This window comes from Nymphaea colorata, chromosome 9 (genome assembly GCF_008831285.2).
Source record: "Nymphaea colorata isolate Beijing-Zhang1983 chromosome 9, ASM883128v2, whole genome shotgun sequence".
NCBI classification, from domain to species: domain Eukaryota; kingdom Viridiplantae; phylum Streptophyta; class Magnoliopsida; order Nymphaeales; family Nymphaeaceae; genus Nymphaea; species Nymphaea colorata.
This window is the reverse complement of record NC_045146.1, coordinates 12843990-12862043: the sequence shown is the minus strand read 5'-3', so window position 1 is coordinate 12862043 and position 18054 is coordinate 12843990. Positions and strand designations below refer to the sequence as shown.

Sequence of the window (18054 nt, the reverse complement as noted above, 5' to 3'; positions counted from 1 at the left end):
TTATATTTTTTTTTGGCATAACAAAAGATACATTCAATTGGTAAAAATTGTGGTCAAACAACTGTTCTCATCAAACTAAATTTCGTGACAGTTTTGAACGACACAAAACAACTGTGGTCATCAAACTACATTTTGTGACAGTTTTTAACGACACAAAATAGAAACAAATCTTGCCACAAAGGTAACCGTTGATATGTATATATATACATAAACTAGACCATCGGGTCAAAGACAAAAAAACTAGATCGTTTAACTGTGATGTTTAAAATATTGTTTTTACAATTTAGCTTTATTGATATGAACTTAAAAATAAGTTGATGCAAAATATGATTACTTTTTAGATTTTAATAGTGTTTTTATAATAAGTAAAAAATGAATGACTCCCATAACGCCAACATTTTAATAATAAGAAGATCCACATTTTTCATACAAACCACTTGAATCATGTTTTATATTAAAAAAATTTCTATAAATATATTAAGATGTTTATATTTTATTTAAAATAATTCTTTAGTACAAAAAAATGAAAGAGTCCGGTTCCTGACTTCTATCAATATATATATATATATATATATATATATATATATATATATATATATATATATATTAATATTTATGTATTACGACGCTCCATTTAGTCTAATATGTAAGCAAACGGGTTCGCGTAATTGCATCTGAGTTCAAACTTATTATCGAACCGATTAAGAATCTGAGCCCTCCCATCTGACAAGAATTCGAGCCAACTACGTTTATGTGTTGGATCCGATTAGTTTGATCCATAGTTGATTTGAAGAATAAATCCCGAAACCGATCACAATAGGTAGGTTGTCTAAGAAAAATCGCGAAACCGCCAAGTTCGAACAGTTTGCCGCACAAGAACGATACTCGTGCTTTTCCTCCCCTGATCGTCTGAGGGCGCATTGCGGATCGATAGTAGAAACAGCAGCGCGGGAATGGAGGAGGGAGGAAGCGGGTGGTGTTGCTCCGCCGCCTCTGTGGCGAGCGAGGTCGAGCATGCGAAGGAGAGGTGCAGGCGCGTCATCCACAAGATCAACGGCTTGCCACTCTCCAGAATCGCCCAGTCCTGCAAGGCGACCCTTCTCAAGTCCGCCAAGACGGAACTCAATTTCCTCTCCCGACTCTCACCATTCTCTACCCGAATCTGGTGCGCCCTCGAGAGCCCTTCTCCTTACCTTCTCTTTCAAATAATTAGCGCTCTCTTGCTGCTGTTTCGGTGAAACATGATGTTCTTCTTTTTGTTTGTTCGTTTGTTATTCTTATCGTCGTCACCATGGAGTACATTCGTTCTTTAGGAAATTTTTTGGTGTAATTCATGGGTCGCAGAGTTGTGGTAATTCATGGGTCGCAGAGTTGTGGTAGGGAACCCGTCGAAGCGACCGGCCAAGTTGGAGAAGATTAAGTGCATGAATTTGATGACTAAGAACTAATACATACGTCAAATGAACTGTGCCCACTAAAGCTTTGCTTCCCATGTTACTTCTCTTGTCCAGAGAGAGCCTATCAGACTGTGGGATGTTTCATTATCCTTGTGTGGGAATAAATGTCATTTTGGATCCAACACGGTTCATGTTGAATCGTTGATATAATTTGCAATTTTGCACTTAAACGGGAAAACAGTTTGGATTACTGCTGTGTCCAACAGGAACCCAAATGTTGTTTCCTGGTATGGTTTTCATAGGCAGAAGGGGCTAAAGTCATTCAATCAGCAACTTCTTGAAACAGCGCATTCTGTATTGCTGCTTAAAAATGCACATTTGTGAAGTATTTTAGAAAGTAAGTAGTACTTAGGCATTAAGTATTAACCATTCGAGTGTCCTCTTTTTCAGCTGGCAGTTCTTGTCATCAAAATGAAATGATTCACACCAAATTGATATCTGTAATTTCCATCACCAAATTAGCATCCAACACATGTTGTTTTATTGAAAGAAAAGTGAGTAGCAGGCGTGACGTGAGCAATTTTGAAAGTACTATTCAGTTTACAAGGGGAAAATGTCTGTGTGTCCTCGAGTTTTTACTTTTTAATATGACAGGATCTCAAACCTGCTAATTTGAGGAAAGTTACTTTTGTTGTCTGGACCTGTCTAACTTCAGAATGAAGCATGTAGGACTCAAACCTCGTTTTTCATTCATTCTTATAATTTTTTGTGAAATAAATCGATCACATGTTTGTGCAGTTCAAACATTGGCTATGTTGAGTCTGTTGTACGTATCCTTGAGCAACCTTGCATAGCTGGGGTATCACGTGTTTGCAAACCTATTCCGTTATCTTTATGGGGGAAGAAATGTCATCCTGGATCAGCAAAGGTTCATGTTGATATAATTTGTACTCTAAACAGGAACCCAGTTTGGATTATTGTGTCTGATAGGAACCCAAAATACGTTTCCTGGCATGATTCTCATAGGCAGAAGGGGCTAAAGGCACGCATTCAGCTAGTTCTTGAAACAGCTCATTCTGCATCAACTTTAAGGCCAGATTCAATTATCTTTTTCTTTGCGAAGGGTCTTGGTGAGATTGCTTCACAAGGGTTGGTGAAAAACTTCAAGGCCACTAATATCAGCAGCAAATTTATTGTTTCTGAAGATGATATTTTTGAGGAGCTAGAGGGGGACTGGGTGAAGATAACACAGAAAGTGCAGACACTCACTGAGCTAGTTGCTGATTCTTCAAGTTCACATCAAGGGGCTCTAGCATTCCAGATCAGGGTAAATGACATAAAGGACAATGACGATGAAGGGGAAGGGGAAGATGATCAGCTTAGTTATATGAATGCTGAAGCAGACGTGACCAACTCACCTGGTGATGTTGTAGCCGTGTCAGATAGCCCTTTCCATCTGCTGCTATCTGCCATTAGATCTAATTCAACAGGTTTAGATAGACTGGATAATCTTTTTGAAGAACGTCTGATAAATTTCGATACAACAGCTTTGGTTGCAATAGTGACTGGGACTAGCAATGGGTGCACAGAACAGCTACTGAAAGCATCTGAAAGTGAAATGAGGAGACGCTTTAAGAGCAACTACAACTTTGTTTTAACTCAGGTAACACATCTCTTTTGATGTTATGCTGTTTACATTTGTGGTTGAGACCATCTAATATAGGCAACTGAACATATAACCCTCTTCGCAAGTAGGACCTCTAAACCTTGGGTTTGAATTATGAGGGCCTTCAAGTTTTAATAAGTTCTTAGATGGATATGGTGGTCTATCAATGGATCAGATTTGGCAGACTGCTATTTGCAGACAGAGTGGTCAAGTCTTGGTGAAAAGTGAAAACCATAGAATAAGCTACCCAAACCAAGACAAGTGTGACAACATATATAACCAGGAATGTTTCTCTTGCATTCCTGTGGCACAGTTAACAAATTGGTACTCGAAGCATATTTTTACTCTTGAAGCATGATCCATGTTCCAATTCCTTTTATGTGTCTAGGCTATGTATTCCTCTTGGGCTGTGAAGGCATATGTAAGATGTGACTCAGGTCCAACTGCAGTCAAATAGAAAATGCCTTGTTGTGATCACAGATGATAATGATATACCTTTAACTCTTGTTATATTTGGAAATCATGGGATTACTTCCACTCTGATCATGTATAATTGATCTGTTGATCTGTATTTATGAGATTTTTCCACATTTCATTTTTCAAGGAAGAAGAAATGAAAGCTGTTCCAACTGATAATCTGGTGACGGAAAACTAGCTATTATATGTTTTTATCATGGTTCTTTATCACTATGTATATGCATATATCTATATATGAGTATTGAGGAGATTAAGATGGTGTTTTCCTTCTGCAGGTGAAGTCTGAATGTGAAAATCCAATCATAGAGGAACTGAGAGCTTTAGTTTGTCATAAGAGACCAATAATCTGCAAAACTGTTTGTTCTGAATTCAAGGCACTAGTTTCCTTGTGTGGTGGACCTAATGAGAAAGTTAGAGCGGATTGTTTGCTAAAATATCTTCTGTAAGTTGCTCAGTTATTTACCTGTGTTTACACACACAATTGTTCTTTGTCGTTCTTGATCTCAGACAAATTTGACCATATTTTCTTTTCATACCCGACTTCAATTTTATCTGTAAACTATCATTCAAATTGGGAGCAAAGAAAAGGAATGGCAGCATGGGCAGTCTGGATTTAGTGATCCTATCCAATCTCTGCTGCTATAGTAAGCAATTTGTTTGTACTACCTTATCAAGTTGCTAGGAGGCTCGAGGCTGTTGATTAAGTTTCAACTTGGTATCTTATCTCTGATCCAGTTTGCTTTTTATTGGTCATTCTGAATATTGTGACACATGCTTGCTTCTGCTTTATCACATATTGGGCTTCTATTGGCTGATCATTATCTTGGGTATGCCATTCCAGTTGCCTGCTTATGTCTATGTGCTCTGCAGTAGAGAACCTATTGCAAGACATATTTTCACCATGTTGTGAGTTATGTTACCTAGATGCTCTCATGCAGCCCATTAGAATGTTGTTGTTTAAACTGGCTGAGCATTGCTGTGCCTGCAGGCATCCCTTAATGTGGTCATTGACGTGCTTCTTTGCATTCAGAAATTTTCAGCTGATTCCTGTTGTCGATAATTTGTCTTTTTGAGATTGAGCTGCATTTCCTTTTAAGAAACTTGAGCAATCACAATTCATGTCCCGCATGCTATGTTATTTCTTGGTTGGATGGACAAGTATTGTTTGAAAGATTTAGCAATTAGCTTGTCATATGGACTCATTATCACCACAAATTGATTTTCTTAAGTGACTGACTTCACTTACCCTATGTTGATGCCTCTTAAATGCATAGTTGTCTTTGTTGGCTTGTTCTCTTCTAGGTATTTTGTTTCTCACTCTTCATTTTAAGCATCTTGCCGTTGGATAATTTTTTCTCTAACAGAATCTGGTAAGAAATATGCTTCTTATGAATGACACATTCACAGAGTTGTACCGGACAATCCTTCTGCTCGAATAATAGGCCTACCAACTACTCGGAAGCTGTCTTTAAAGAATAAGATTATATTTGGTACGGGTGACTACTGGCATGCTCCAACATTGACAGCAAATATGGCATTCGTGAGAGCCATATCTCAAACTGGTATGTCCTTATTGACCTTTGAGCATCGACCATGTGCACTGGTTGGTGATTAATGTACTGATGATTTGATCACCATAATTTAGTGTATCCAATGATTGTATCACTAAACAGGAGTTCTTGTAATGGGATCCAAAGTAACGCTATTCAAAAACCAAGTTCCATTTGTCTTACTCCTTTCTGTTGAGGGCAATTTTTTGAAGCTGTTTGTAGTGAGTGTCTGGATGCAGCATTTGGGAACTGAACCATGTTAACTCATGATGATTAGAGCATGATTATGCAGGTTAAATATTTCTAGGTATACTTATTGCCAATCAAACTTAGCATTATTGTAGTTGCCATTCATCGTAGCACCATCAATTTCCTGTGTAACACAGGTTTCCCTCTGCTTAGTTGATTTGCCTTGATTTACTGGCACCTCTAAGATTAGGTGGTACTCAGCCTCAAATTTGTAAAAGAGAAGGTGGATCTCTGTTGCTTGATGCTAGTCTAAATGAATTCAGCCGTAAGGATGTTCTAAGAAGACTCTTATTGTTGGTCTATAGAGGGAGGTGCCCAGGGGGGCTCAAAATTCGGTCCCTAAGGTGGGGAGATCAAAAGCTGAAACCATGTTGGGAAGGTCCTAAATTGGTTTGTGATCGCCATAGAGGATGTTCCTTTGGGATCTTCGAGTCTGATATGTTTTGTTATTCAACTGCGCCACAGAATTCCCAAGCTGTGCCTCCATGTTTTAGTGTCCTCACTAGAATGCTTCTTAGTATCAGTTCGTCCTCCAAATTCAGTTCTCAAACCATCAGCTAGAAACAACACTGAGAGATGATGATGTCTTTCTTGTTTCAGAATCTCAGAAGCTAGAAATATGTAAAGTTTTCCAACGGGAAAAAGCTGGTCATGGGTAATGAAAATGGATAAATTTAGATCTCAATCTCCAAAGCTCACTTTTCACTGGGTCGTCACTCTAAAGATCCAGTAGAATCTGCATGTCTGGTATTGCTTCATCTGGGCAGACTACAATCTGTGCCCACCGTAATCTATCCTGTCCAAACTACTTACGGGATGCTATTTCTGGTGATCTAGAAAGAAGATTGTTAGCTGTTCGACAGCTAACCTTACATTTTCCATACCATATACATAGTTTTCTGTGTGTTTTGGATTTGCTGCTATTACGGTGACATCACTTCTTGAACCTGGAGCTATTAGGAACCTATGGCTTGATGCATGGTAATTATTTTCAGTTGAGCTAACGCAGACTCTGTTTGTGTGCCTGTGGCATAGCTGGAATTCGGTTGGTATTTTCAAAAATGAAAAAGTCTCTAGGGGATTAAACCCCTACAATTTTCAGGGGACAATTGCGGGTGGGGCTCTCGCCACTGATGTTGAAGCTTATGATCAGCTTTCTATTGGCATAGGCTTCTCTCTAGCTGCGGTGTGTCCTTTGGTTTTGGTTGTAAAATGAATTTGTTCGTATGTCGTGAAGCCTGCGTGCCGCTACATTGAGTAAGACAAAAGCATTCGACTGCCTCCCTAGTTAGGTTTATCTGTTCAAATATGTGTACGAAATGTGATCTTTTAACCACCTCCCTACTCCCTAGTCAAGTTATCTGTTCAATATGTATTTGAAATGTGTTGGTGGGGACCCCTTTTTGTTATGCTTTATGTTAGCAAAAACTGCGTACTTAAGTTCTCTTTGATTCTGTTAAAGCTGCTGAGTGAGTTGTTTTAGATATTCGTGTTGTTAAAAGGTGATGTCACCTTTTTAGGCTGCCCTTGGGTCTTCATGTGTGCCTCGAAAAATGCTGCTGGTGATACTATTCTATTCTAAACTGGTGCTGACATTATTATATTGTAAACTGGTGGTTCTCGTCAAGGATGCGACAGGACATAATACTGGTGCCCTCTCCGCAAGCCCGCATTGGATTCGGATGTCTTTACACTGGAATAAGTTTGTTTAACAAAACCATCCAAATCCTTCTCTGGCCTACCAGGACAGAGGAGGAAAGAGAATATGATTCCTGTTGATATTTTTAATGTTTAGGTACCATCCAAGAATCGACCAACTGGGCGTAATCTCTTGGTAGGTAAGCCACAAACGATCATGCTTTTCTTTCTCAGGACAGATAAAATGAGCATCAAATTTGGTGCAGATATTTTCAGATCGTTAATAGTTTTTTGGCTAATAACTTGAGAGAGAGAGAGAGAGAGAGAGGGAGAGAGTATTTAAATAAAGTTGTAAGACATTGTATTTATTATGTCAGCTGTTGGAAGATTGTGCTTCAAAGGTACCACTTGTTTTAAGATTACCCGACTTATGGACCAGATTGCCAAATAGTTCCTCTCCTAGTCTCCCATGTAGTTGTGCAAATTAGTGCTCATCATTTGCACCAGTAATGCATGAAAGTCCTGTTAAAACTTATCAGTATTTATGTAAGTTTATGTCTCGAAAGATTTTATAACCCTGTTGCTCTGGACGCCTTAGTTGAAACCGCATATTTTGAAGTTGTGCTTCACAAAACAAACAATATGAAGGCAAACTCCATGTTTATAGGCGTAGGAGTTGGTATAGAACACGCTTTTTTAATGCAGAAATCATATTATTTAAGTGTTGTGAAGTGAAACATCAAAACTTTGGCTTGAAACAGATCTCCTTAAAATGGTACTTTGTGAAGACAACATCGTCCTGTAATGTGTTTCCCACAGTCTATCATTGTAGAAGGCTATCAACCTAATGAACTGTTTCACAGTGGTTTCTAAAACGAAAGGGACGTGTTGCGAAAACATTTAAGGCATGCAGGGATCATTTTGCACTGTGGCTCTGAAAGCAAGGGACTGATTTGTAAAAAAACATAAAATAAATTGGTTGATCTTGCCAAAAGAAAAAGAAGAGTAAGTGCTTTAGTTTTCGAGTCCAAAAGGAAAAAGGGTGACTCTGTCACCACCTTCTCCTTATCCCCTCATTTATAATCCTATATATATTATATATATGGCATACCATCTCCACCATTATTACCTATTCCATTTAAACATGCATGGTGGTAGTGAATTTTAAAGTGATAGGCCAATCGGCCATCTCTCTCTCTCTCTCTGGTTTAAAAAACAAAGGCAATTTTATATACAGCAGTTGGGCAGCCCATCTGAGTAGACTGAGCATACTGGAGAAAATAAAGTGGATGACTGGAAATCATCCAAAGTTAAGGATGTAAAGGTTATATACGTTTATCATATAGGAACATGGCTAGAATACGTGGAAGTTCAAAGGGGCAATCCTGCTTGTTCTTATCGGATAGGCTTACCTATATGCTCACATAAATATATTATATTATCCAATCATACCACCCAATCCCAAGATGAAATAGCTAAACGTAGCAGTATGAAGAATTTGGAGATACCTTAAAGAAGCTCTCTGCAATAGAAAGGAGCTGATATGGCGAAAACGGAATTTGTCAAATCTTTGTAGAATTCGTTTTCATTAGCTTAAGTCATGTCCTCTTTAAATGAGACTGTATATACATAAAAATTATGCATTTTTCTGTAGCACTAATAAAAGTTACCAACCTATATAAAATAATATTCCTAGATGATCTTAGTAAAGTTTTGTCCGATATGGAAATCACTTCCTTTGGCAACAACTTCTGCTATTAAAATGAGTCAAATGACACATCAGGTCGACAACTGTAAAGCCATCTGTAGAGAGAGAGAGAGAGAGAGAGAGAGAGAGAGAGAGAGACGTGTTTGATGTTTCTAACTTTCTATTTACTTGAACCATTACTTAAGAGTTAAGGCTTCTGGGAAACTCCCTAAAAAACATGTAACTAACATCTTTTGACCCAAGAAAAAGCACAAACATTACAGATGGCATTCTAAAAAATGCCCGGACCAGTGCCATTTAGAAAAACTGCAAAAGAATGACAAGATTTTAATTCGCATTTTAAAAGTGCATCCACCTACCGTTAATTTAGAGAACGTCACGAAAAATCGAAAATAACTATTTGATCATATAACACAAAATTCCGAATTCAAGAGAACAGAATTATATTCTTTCCAATACAAATTTTAAAAAACACAAAGCCAAAAGAAAATAATTGAAAACATTGGGCAGCTATTTGAAAATAGCTGACAAAGGGGAATTCCTTTTATGTTGTGGTAGGAGATGGTAGTAAAGGCTCTTTATGTGCTTCAAAGCTATTTGGCTCCTAACACAATCAAACTTGAGACGTGGAGATTGAGCATTGTGATTGGTTGCCTTAATTCAAAATCACCCTTTTCTGTCATATTGACCATAGACCACAAAGAGGTCCTTAATGCGGACCTCAAGACCATGCTCATAAGTAATATCGGAATTCTTAAGAAGCACAGATGCTTGTTTCTCGATAATAGATGCACATGTGGCCTAGATATTATTTAAAATCTCCCCAGGTTCTTTTCATGTTTAATAAAGAGATCTGATGTTATCCTCCATCATGGCAGAAAAGAATAATGTTTGTTCATGAAGGATAATGACTAAGGCTTTTGTCGTGGTGTAAGAGAGAGAAAATGAGATGAATCTCTGACGTCTTTTGCTTTCTCTTGATGGATGAAGAAAAAGATGTGAATGTTCACATGATTGAAGAATTTGAGAAATTTGAAAGAGAGAAAGACAAACGAGAACCCAATCTAAGGGCATTTTGAATCATTTTAACTCATTAACCTGCATCGAATTGAATATGGGTGTAGGTTATAATCTAGCATAAATATATTTCAACACACCAACTAAAATTTTCGGTGTTTCTTAACAATTATTCAGGTCTCCTCTTGATTGTTGGTGAAACTTTAATTGCGGTTTCTTAAATAGCCATTTGTGTTGGTTGATCTTCTCCTACCATTTCAACGTAGATGGTGCGGTTCAACAAATTAAAGCACAAAATCAATGCTCGTAAAGGTAACTGCAAGTGGTAAAAATCACAAGAAACTGTGCATCTCTTTCAATAAATGGCTTTGACTGAAAGTATGGCCTCTTCGCCCTTTCCAAATCACAGAAGTGTGGTCGATCGCCCACATGGAAATTTTCCAGCAAAAGTTAAGTCGCCATATGGCTGCTTCCTGGAAGAAAGACAAATGAAACAAGGGAGGAATGTTTCATTAACATTAATAATGCTAGTTTATGCATCTTTCTTAACTATGGTGGCCTGCCAACTTTGAAAATCAAATAATTCATGTATATAATTAATCATATCTGTTGTGTCCATACGTGAAAAGGAAGGGTCCCTTGTAGGTGGATAAATTTCATTTTCAAGTTTGGTAGGCTAAGACAGGGGAAAAGGATATAAGCCTAACTGGCCATTTCATTGGTGATTCAGATGGGGCCATAGCAGGTGCATTCAGTGGTCGTTTGTCATGTTCAACGTTTGTGAGCGCAGGATTCGTGGGAGAATTCAACATTTCCTTGACAAATTTTGGGCTCAACATATTCTTTTGAAGAAGACCTAATGGCATGTTGATCTAGTCGGATGGTTCTTGTCTCTCTCTTGTACAAACGAGGTTCAATTTTTATTGGTATTGCTCTTTGCAGAAGCCCAAAGTCGGTGAACTTTAAAGAGTGTTTGGTAAGAAGAACATTATGTTTTTAAAAAATATGTTTATAAAAAAAGAATTTCAAGAACGCCATGTTGTAGTTTCAACGAAAGAAACATGATATAGCTATATTTAGCGTTTGATTGTTAGATCTAGAAATAATATCCACAATCACCTCATGTATTTTGGTGTTTTTTGGATGTGTTATGAGGATAGTTATTCCAAGAACCTCTCACCAAGGTTAATGACTTAACAAGAGATTCAAGTTGTTGATCATGTGGTAGGGAAGCTGTTTTATCTACAGTAGAATGAATTTATCTATCTTGGTACTCACACCAACAAGAATCCTGTGCTGCCTTATGTTGGATGGTTAAAAATTTAAAAAAAAATCTGGCATTAAAAGTACCATTGATTGTTGCTAAAAACATGGCTGCTACATCATAAACAATCATATGAAAGCCGTTTTTTTAGTGACATTAATTTTTAAATCATCTGCAGCATATAGCAGCATAAACTCCGCCCACATCAATTCTTTGAGAAAATATTAAATTGTTTATACATGCATTAAAGAGGTATTGATTGCCTTAGTTTTTATCATTGATTCTCAGATTTTAAGATCCATGTAATATCCGACATCCTTCTTTGATCTTGAATCAGACCATTTGACATGGTTGTAATCATAGACTGACGTAAGGTCCCTGTTTCGTTGAACCAAATGAATCTCTCGTGACACCAATACATAACTCCTGTTGTTTGCGACGCTTGTTTTTCTTCATTAAGTAGGCCATACTGCTGTTTCCGTTGGTTAGCGCAATGACACCTCTAAAGAGAAACGAGAGGATAAGAACAATTTTCCTTTTTGATCTACTTGTACTGCTACCATCTTGTTCTGAATATCATCTGACAAATGTATGAACATGATTTCTTTTCCAACAAACGCGTGGAAAAGAACTGTTCTTATTCAATTTGATCATATATTATGAGACCCATTTGCTTGTAGTTTTGTCCGTGAATTGGAGCCGTGCAGTAAACAAGCTGAGGATAAATTGTTCATGCACGCCCTTGTTTTTTCTCTGTTCTCTTTCGGAAAGAACGAACAAGCATGTGTCCATGTGACTTTTCTCAAAGTATAAGCGCTTTTCCGTTAAAAGTTTTGCACTGTTAGAGAGGTAATTGCGGAGTGAATTCCTTGTGATTGAGGCAACCACAAACTTATTTTTCGGAAGTAAGTAGGAAACAACTATGGAGGGATTTTAGGACAACACTGTCTAGGTGAGCAATAGGAGTATTTTATTCCATCAGCCACTCGAACACCCCTCTATGTTAGTGAGATCTGAGTTTGAGTTCAGTTAAAAAATAAAGTTCAAATCCGAATCCTTAAGCAACAAGTCCGATTGCAAATTGGAATAAATCAAACTCGGTAAAAGCTGGATCTGTGACCGTTTATTTCGCTCTAGGAAGGTTCCTCACCATGAGTATGCTTTACATTTTCAACCAAATAAGGCGACGTCAATTCTCCAAACAGGCAGGGCCTTAAAACTAAAGTTTCCTACGAGAATTCACTGGAAAGGTCGTAGCGAACACCAAACGAAGAATCAAATTCCCAATTCCCAAGTTCCACAGTCAACACGTGAACCCAAGAGAGTCCGCCTTCCTCCGTTGACATATATGATGAATGCAACCACACCTGGAGAAGACGCGTTTGCCAAGCCCAACCAGTTCAAATCCTTCGATTTCTTTTCCGGTTCGCCTCTCCCACCAACAACGAGATAACAGACTGTCTCGATCTCAAGACCCACTTGTCCTTTTACCATCTTTCTGAGTCATCGTTTCCTTTCTCCAATCAAGAATCGTCCTTCCAATCAAGAAACAGCCGGCGGACGATACCAAGTTGTACAAAGCCACCAAGAACGTTGTGAATTTGCGATTGAGAGAGGAAGAGAGACAGGGGGAGCGGAAATGGGGAAGCGAGTCGGCATCATAGGCGCAGGCATCAGCGGCCTGCTCTCCTGCAAGTACATGTTACAGAGAGGGTATGAACCCATCGTTTTCGAGTTCCAGAGCAGTATAGGAGGCGTCTGGACCAGCCCCGCACCACCAACACCACCGTCGCCGGTAGCACCACCACCATCATCAGATCCGGCTGCGTTCATGCCCCAGAGCACCCCACCGAGGCCAGCCTACCAGTTCTCGGACTTCCCCTGGCCTCCCAAATCCAACGAGGAGTACCCCAACCGCAGCAAGGTGCATCGCTACATCGAGTCCTACGCCCGCCACTTCAACCTCATCGACTGCATCAGGTTCAACTCCAAGGTGCTGAGCCTCGAATATTTGGGAGCTACCGATGAAGAGATCCTCTCTTGGAGTCTCTGGGCCAACACCGGCCATGCATTCAGCTCGGAGGGAGCGTGGAAGATCACCGTTCAAGACACCGAACACGAAACGACTCATGTATAAAACCCCCGTTCTCTTGTCTCTCTGTCTTTGTCTTCTGTACTGTGAGTTCTTATTGTGATGATGAAGTTGGTCTTGAGCAGGTGTATGAAGTTGAGTTTGTGGTGGTGTGTATTGGGAAATTCAACAGCGCCCCGAAGATGCCGGCACTCCCATCAGACAAGGGGCCAGAGGTATTCAAGGGGAAGGTGATGCACGCCAAGGAGTACCTAATGATGGATGAGCTCGACGCAGTGGAACTCATAGAAGGGAAAAAGGTGGTTATAGTTGGAACTCACAAAAGCGCCTTCGATATAGCTACCCAATGCGCTAGAGAAAATGGTAACTCTCTCTCTCTCTCTCTCTCTCTCTCTCTCTCTCTCTCTCTCTTCCTCTCCCTCTGGTGTGTGTGTCTGTTTTGGAGAACAAGAAAATGGACCTTTTACAATGAACTAGATGTGTTTCAAAGGGTTGGTGTTGGTTTCTGAAGTCGAGGGAAAGAATAATGGAAAGGAATCTTTGCATAGAATGTGAGACGTTTCAAGAAACAAGCAGTTAGTTTGAGTTCTGAAGTGAGGGAAATTGCAAAAATTGTATTTGCATCATTGGGGAGTGGTGTTGCTTTCTTGGATACCTAGATCTCCTTTCCATTCAAGGGCCCTGTTGAGAGAAGAATTATATGTGGTCTACTGCTTCAAATGTGGAGAGCTCACCAAGTTCCTTTTTTCATGAGAATCGGAAATGGACAGGGAGTGACTAAGAGAAATGAAAATGAGGAGCTGAGAAATCATCTTTTCTTGCATATCAACTAAGAAGAGAAAACTTCCCCAGGAGGAAGGGTGATTCATTTTTTTTCTTTTAAATTGATATATCAGCTCATTCAAAAGATGAGGACAGAGTTTCTTTCTCCTCTGCAGCCTTTGTTTCAGTAAAAGAGGGAGCAGTGGCTTTTCACACGAAGAGGCAATTTTTCATGTGAAGGGGACCTGAAACACTACTCTGAGTGTAGAGCATAATAAGAGGCATGATTACTAAAACCTGGTGAACGGGTAAAAAGAAGAAGATGAGGATTTCACATTGTGATTTTTTTTTTACTAAGCACGAAAGATAGCAATACAGGCAAGTGGAAAGAGCATAAAACTATGTTACTGAAAATGCATTTTAATTTTCTCATAAAGGTGAATCATGTTTTAGATAAGAAAATGGAAGATTATAAGCTTTCAACGAAAAGTAAAAACTCCTCTTTCTTTTTCACTTTTTATTGTGGGAAACAAACTTTCCGCCTCTGTCTTATAAAGTTTAGGTCCTTTTGGACGTGAGAAAGAAGCATCACATTTTATTTTTTCCGGATATGGAATCAACCGGGGGTTCTACACATCTTGTTATAAGGACCAGGTAGATGCCCCTGACAAGCACTGCAGATCGTTGTTGATGGGTAGAAACATAAATGGCCTTGGTGGCGTTTCAAGCACTTGATGGCCTAGTTTCAGCTCTTCAAAGTGTGCTGTAAATTGTCATAGATCTTTTGAATTATTCATGGTCTGATGAGGCCATTTAGTCGAAAAGGTTCCACTGTTAGTAAAATGATGGATGCTGTTTTGGACTGTCCCGTGGGCTACCTACTTTCCAATTAAAACAAGAGGAAGGAAAATACTTAAAAAGGATGGCCCAGACTGGCATGTAAAGGTACGGTCCATCCTGGCTCCATGTCAACGACCTGTTCCATTTTTCTATTTTAATTTTGGATGACGTGGTACCTGCACAATTGTTTAATTGTCTAAATATTCTTTTCTACTGAAATCTAAACTAAAAAGTGGGCTGTTTTTTCCTACTTTCTTTTTTAAATAGGATTGGAGAGCCCATGTACTATGGTCATCACGAGCCCCAACAAGAACAGCAATGATGCTATTCCCAATGCTGCTGGTCGTTCAAATGGCACAATCATCTCAAAGTTACCCTTTGGTATGCTGATTTCTCGTGATCCTTATCTATATATCCCATGACAATCTTTTCCTTTGATGAATGCAAGTGATATTTTAATATGCCTAGTCTCGGGTCCACCTTTCAGCATAATGGATGTAGATGATTTTTAATTTCATGAATTTGTTTGTTTCTAATCATGGTAAACCACATCTAACAATCGCAGTTTAATGTGTTTGTCTGAGAAGCTTATTGTGTTTACTGTTCTGAAAAAAGAACTGGAAAGAAAATTCCCTTCCCTTGTTTCTTCTATAGGTTTGTAGATTGTGAAGTTTTAAATAGAATACTTTACAGAAAACGCCTTATTAACCAAGCTTTTGTAAGTTGCATTTGAAGAACCTCGCAAAAAGTGGGTGATGTTTTCCTTTCTTTTCTGCTGCCACTTTTTAGACTTGCCTCTTGAGCAACCTAAGATTGTTGAGGCTATGATATCTTCTTGGATGAGGTTCTTTATCACATGTTTATTAAGCAACCTAACGGTGATAGATGCTGATGTCTTTTCAAGCCAGCTCTTCATTACATTCACTGTAAAAGCTTATATCTGGAGTGAATCACGTCAAGTCCAAATTAGCAGAGAGGCTGCACTATTGATACTATTTCAGAGTAACCTGGCCATAGCATCGTTCAATTTATTCAATCTGTTGGTTTCTAAAAGCACCTTTAAAGGCCTCGTGGAACAGATAGCATTTAACTGACAGGATTGGTAAAAAGATACGCTAACATGCCCAAGAATATCATGGTAATGGGAAAGGAAAAAAATTTCCGGCATCCCTATCCTCTTCTTCTCTAATAACTATCCTCTCGAAAACCCAATACATGTTTTTTTGGTTATGTCAGACTGCACGACAATTGGTTCTTCACGATACCTTTTATCAATATTGGTGTTGGGATCACTAGAATCAGAACCGCATATACTATCTGCTAGTGGTGCAAAAATGCATTGCTATAAACTTCCAAAAGAAAAAGCATGCTTTCTGAGCCTAGGATCAATTTATATAAGATTTATTATGACAAATCCATCTGCTTGGCGTCAGTTTCAAACTTTCAATTAAGATAATTATCAAGTATGAGTTGTTCAATTTGCAGATAAAAATAAGGTGTGAGGGAATCCAGATCTGTGATCAAAGGCCACAAGGCCATAAACTATGGCCATTAGCTCCTTTCTGATAAACCTCACTGTCTGCATTGAGGATAGTTAATGAGATGCATGAGCGGTAGGGTGCTGAAACATTTTTACACCATGATTTAGCAGAGCACCCTGTTTTAATTCATGAATTTGCAAAACAAAGTCCATGTTATCTTCAAGTCGCCTGGACCATCACTATCTCTGACTAATTGAACTGCCCTCATGGTGGAAAGAAAATTTGGCAGAAGGTTTTGGCATTTTAAGTAATTTCAGCTTTGACAAACTGTTACCTTCTCCTAGGAGCTACTGCCGTAAAGAGCATTTTGCATTCACGTCCTTGGCATTGAAGGCAACAACTGTCATGCTAAAAAACAAACGCAAGTTTATCACATGTAGATTCGTGTGTTTAGCATTAAAGGAAAGAAATTTTTTGATGAGAAACAAAGGCAAATTTGTCAAATAAGCTTCTTGAGTTTCATGATTGTTTGTCCTTTTTGATGATACACAAATCTTTTTTCGTTCCACTATCGAATGGATGAGTCTTCATAATCGACTTCCTAAATGAGTCTATCCCCAATGTAATTTTAGGGTCTTGGAACATTATTAGTTTCTAATCTCTTCTGTAGAGCTTCTTTTGTTGTTGTTTTAACTTAGTTATATCTCCAAGAAACATATAGCCACTTCATGGCAAACACACAGAAACAGCCTCACTAATGAAGGTTTTTCATCTGTTGACGCAGCTCTACCCGATGACTTCCACAAAAGAGTTGAAGAAGGAAGCATCATCCTTGAGCAATCTACAGAATGGCTATTTTGTGAGGCAGGTTTGACATTAGGGTCTGAAGATTCACAGGTGAATGCAGATATTGTAATCATTGCAACAGGATGTAATGGTGATCACAGGCTCATGAGCCTGTTCAAGTCCCCAGCTATTCAGAAGCTCATTTTGAGCTCATCTTCTGGGGAAGCCCCACTGTACAGGTATGGTTCTTGTTTGCCAACTACGACAATTGCACATCCTATTGCACTTGCACTCAAGAGTTCACAAATTAGACACATTCCTTGAGCTTTGTTGCAAACGAATTTGATGTTTCTTGAGTTTCTTTCAAAAGAATTTTTCTCACCAATATTTTGGCAAAGGTGGCTCTTCACTTTTCCTTTTCTATGCAAAATTGACTGGAAAAGGATGCTTTTAAACAGATTTTTGCTGACTGTTAGTTCTTGCACTACAGGAATTGCATCCATCCACGAATTCCTCAAATGGCAATAATGGCAACTTCAGATGGTGTTTTCAGTATAAACGGCTCAGAAACGAGAGTGAAATGGCTGGTTGAATTCTTCGAAGGAGGTTTCAGGCTACCCACAGTAAAAGAGATGGAAGATGATAGCGGATGTGAATAGCCTGTGGAAGAAATTCTTTTGTCCAAACAAATCCATGGTCTAGTGACTGTATTACTACGAAGGCAGGACTGCAACTACAGTGACTAGAACAACCATCTTCCAATTTGCCATGTTTATGTTTAAGCATGCTTATTTTTCAAAAAAACGAGAATGAACATGCACTTGACAAGCACTTTCATTATACAGTTGATGCTTGTCAAAGAAATGTTTTCTTGAACGACTCAAGTACCTTCTTTGGTGCTTTAAGTAGTTGATGGAACATAAATAATTGAGTAGGAAGCTTTTCACTTGTGTGCTGTTTGGAGAGGGCCTTGTGGTTCACTGGGGTATTATTCAGAGAAGAAGGCTGGATTTTGAAGTTACTCTGTAATTATCAATGGTTCATTCATTTGGCTGTGAAGTATAAGAAAACTTTCATGTAAAAAGGAAATACCACTTCTATTTGAAGGAACGTTTTTCTTTGGTACA

At 38.7% G+C, this 18054-nt stretch overlaps 2 protein-coding genes across 4 annotated transcripts; both read left to right on the top strand.

Moving 5' to 3' along the window:
- The first annotated feature begins 829 nt into the window (after positions 1–829).
- LOC116261485 (uncharacterized) lies at positions 830–7224 on the top strand. 3 transcript variants are annotated; one of them, XM_031640264.2, is made up of 5 exons: positions 830–1165; positions 2196–3060; positions 3816–3982; positions 4948–5102; positions 6968–7224. In XM_031640264.2, the coding sequence occupies exons 1-5, from the start codon at positions 954–956 to the stop codon at positions 6982–6984; spliced, it is 1416 nt and encodes a 471-aa protein (XP_031496124.1). In that variant the 5' UTR covers positions 830–953; the 3' UTR covers positions 6985–7224. The 3 variants fall into 3 exon arrangements, with proteins under 3 accessions (XP_031496124.1, XP_031496122.1, XP_031496123.1); XM_031640262.2 differs by having other exon boundaries at positions 6860–6981; XM_031640263.2 differs by lacking the exon at positions 6968–7224 and having other exon boundaries at positions 4948–5272.
- A 5115-nt stretch (positions 7225–12339) lies between these two features.
- Positions 12340–18054, top strand: LOC116260777 (probable flavin-containing monooxygenase 1). Its single transcript, XM_031639256.2, has 5 exons — positions 12340–13097; positions 13184–13421; positions 14928–15041; positions 16926–17166; positions 17418–18054. Exons 1-5 carry the CDS (start codon positions 12606–12608, stop codon positions 17584–17586), a joined length of 1254 nt encoding a protein of 417 aa, XP_031495116.1. The 5' UTR covers positions 12340–12605; the 3' UTR covers positions 17587–18054.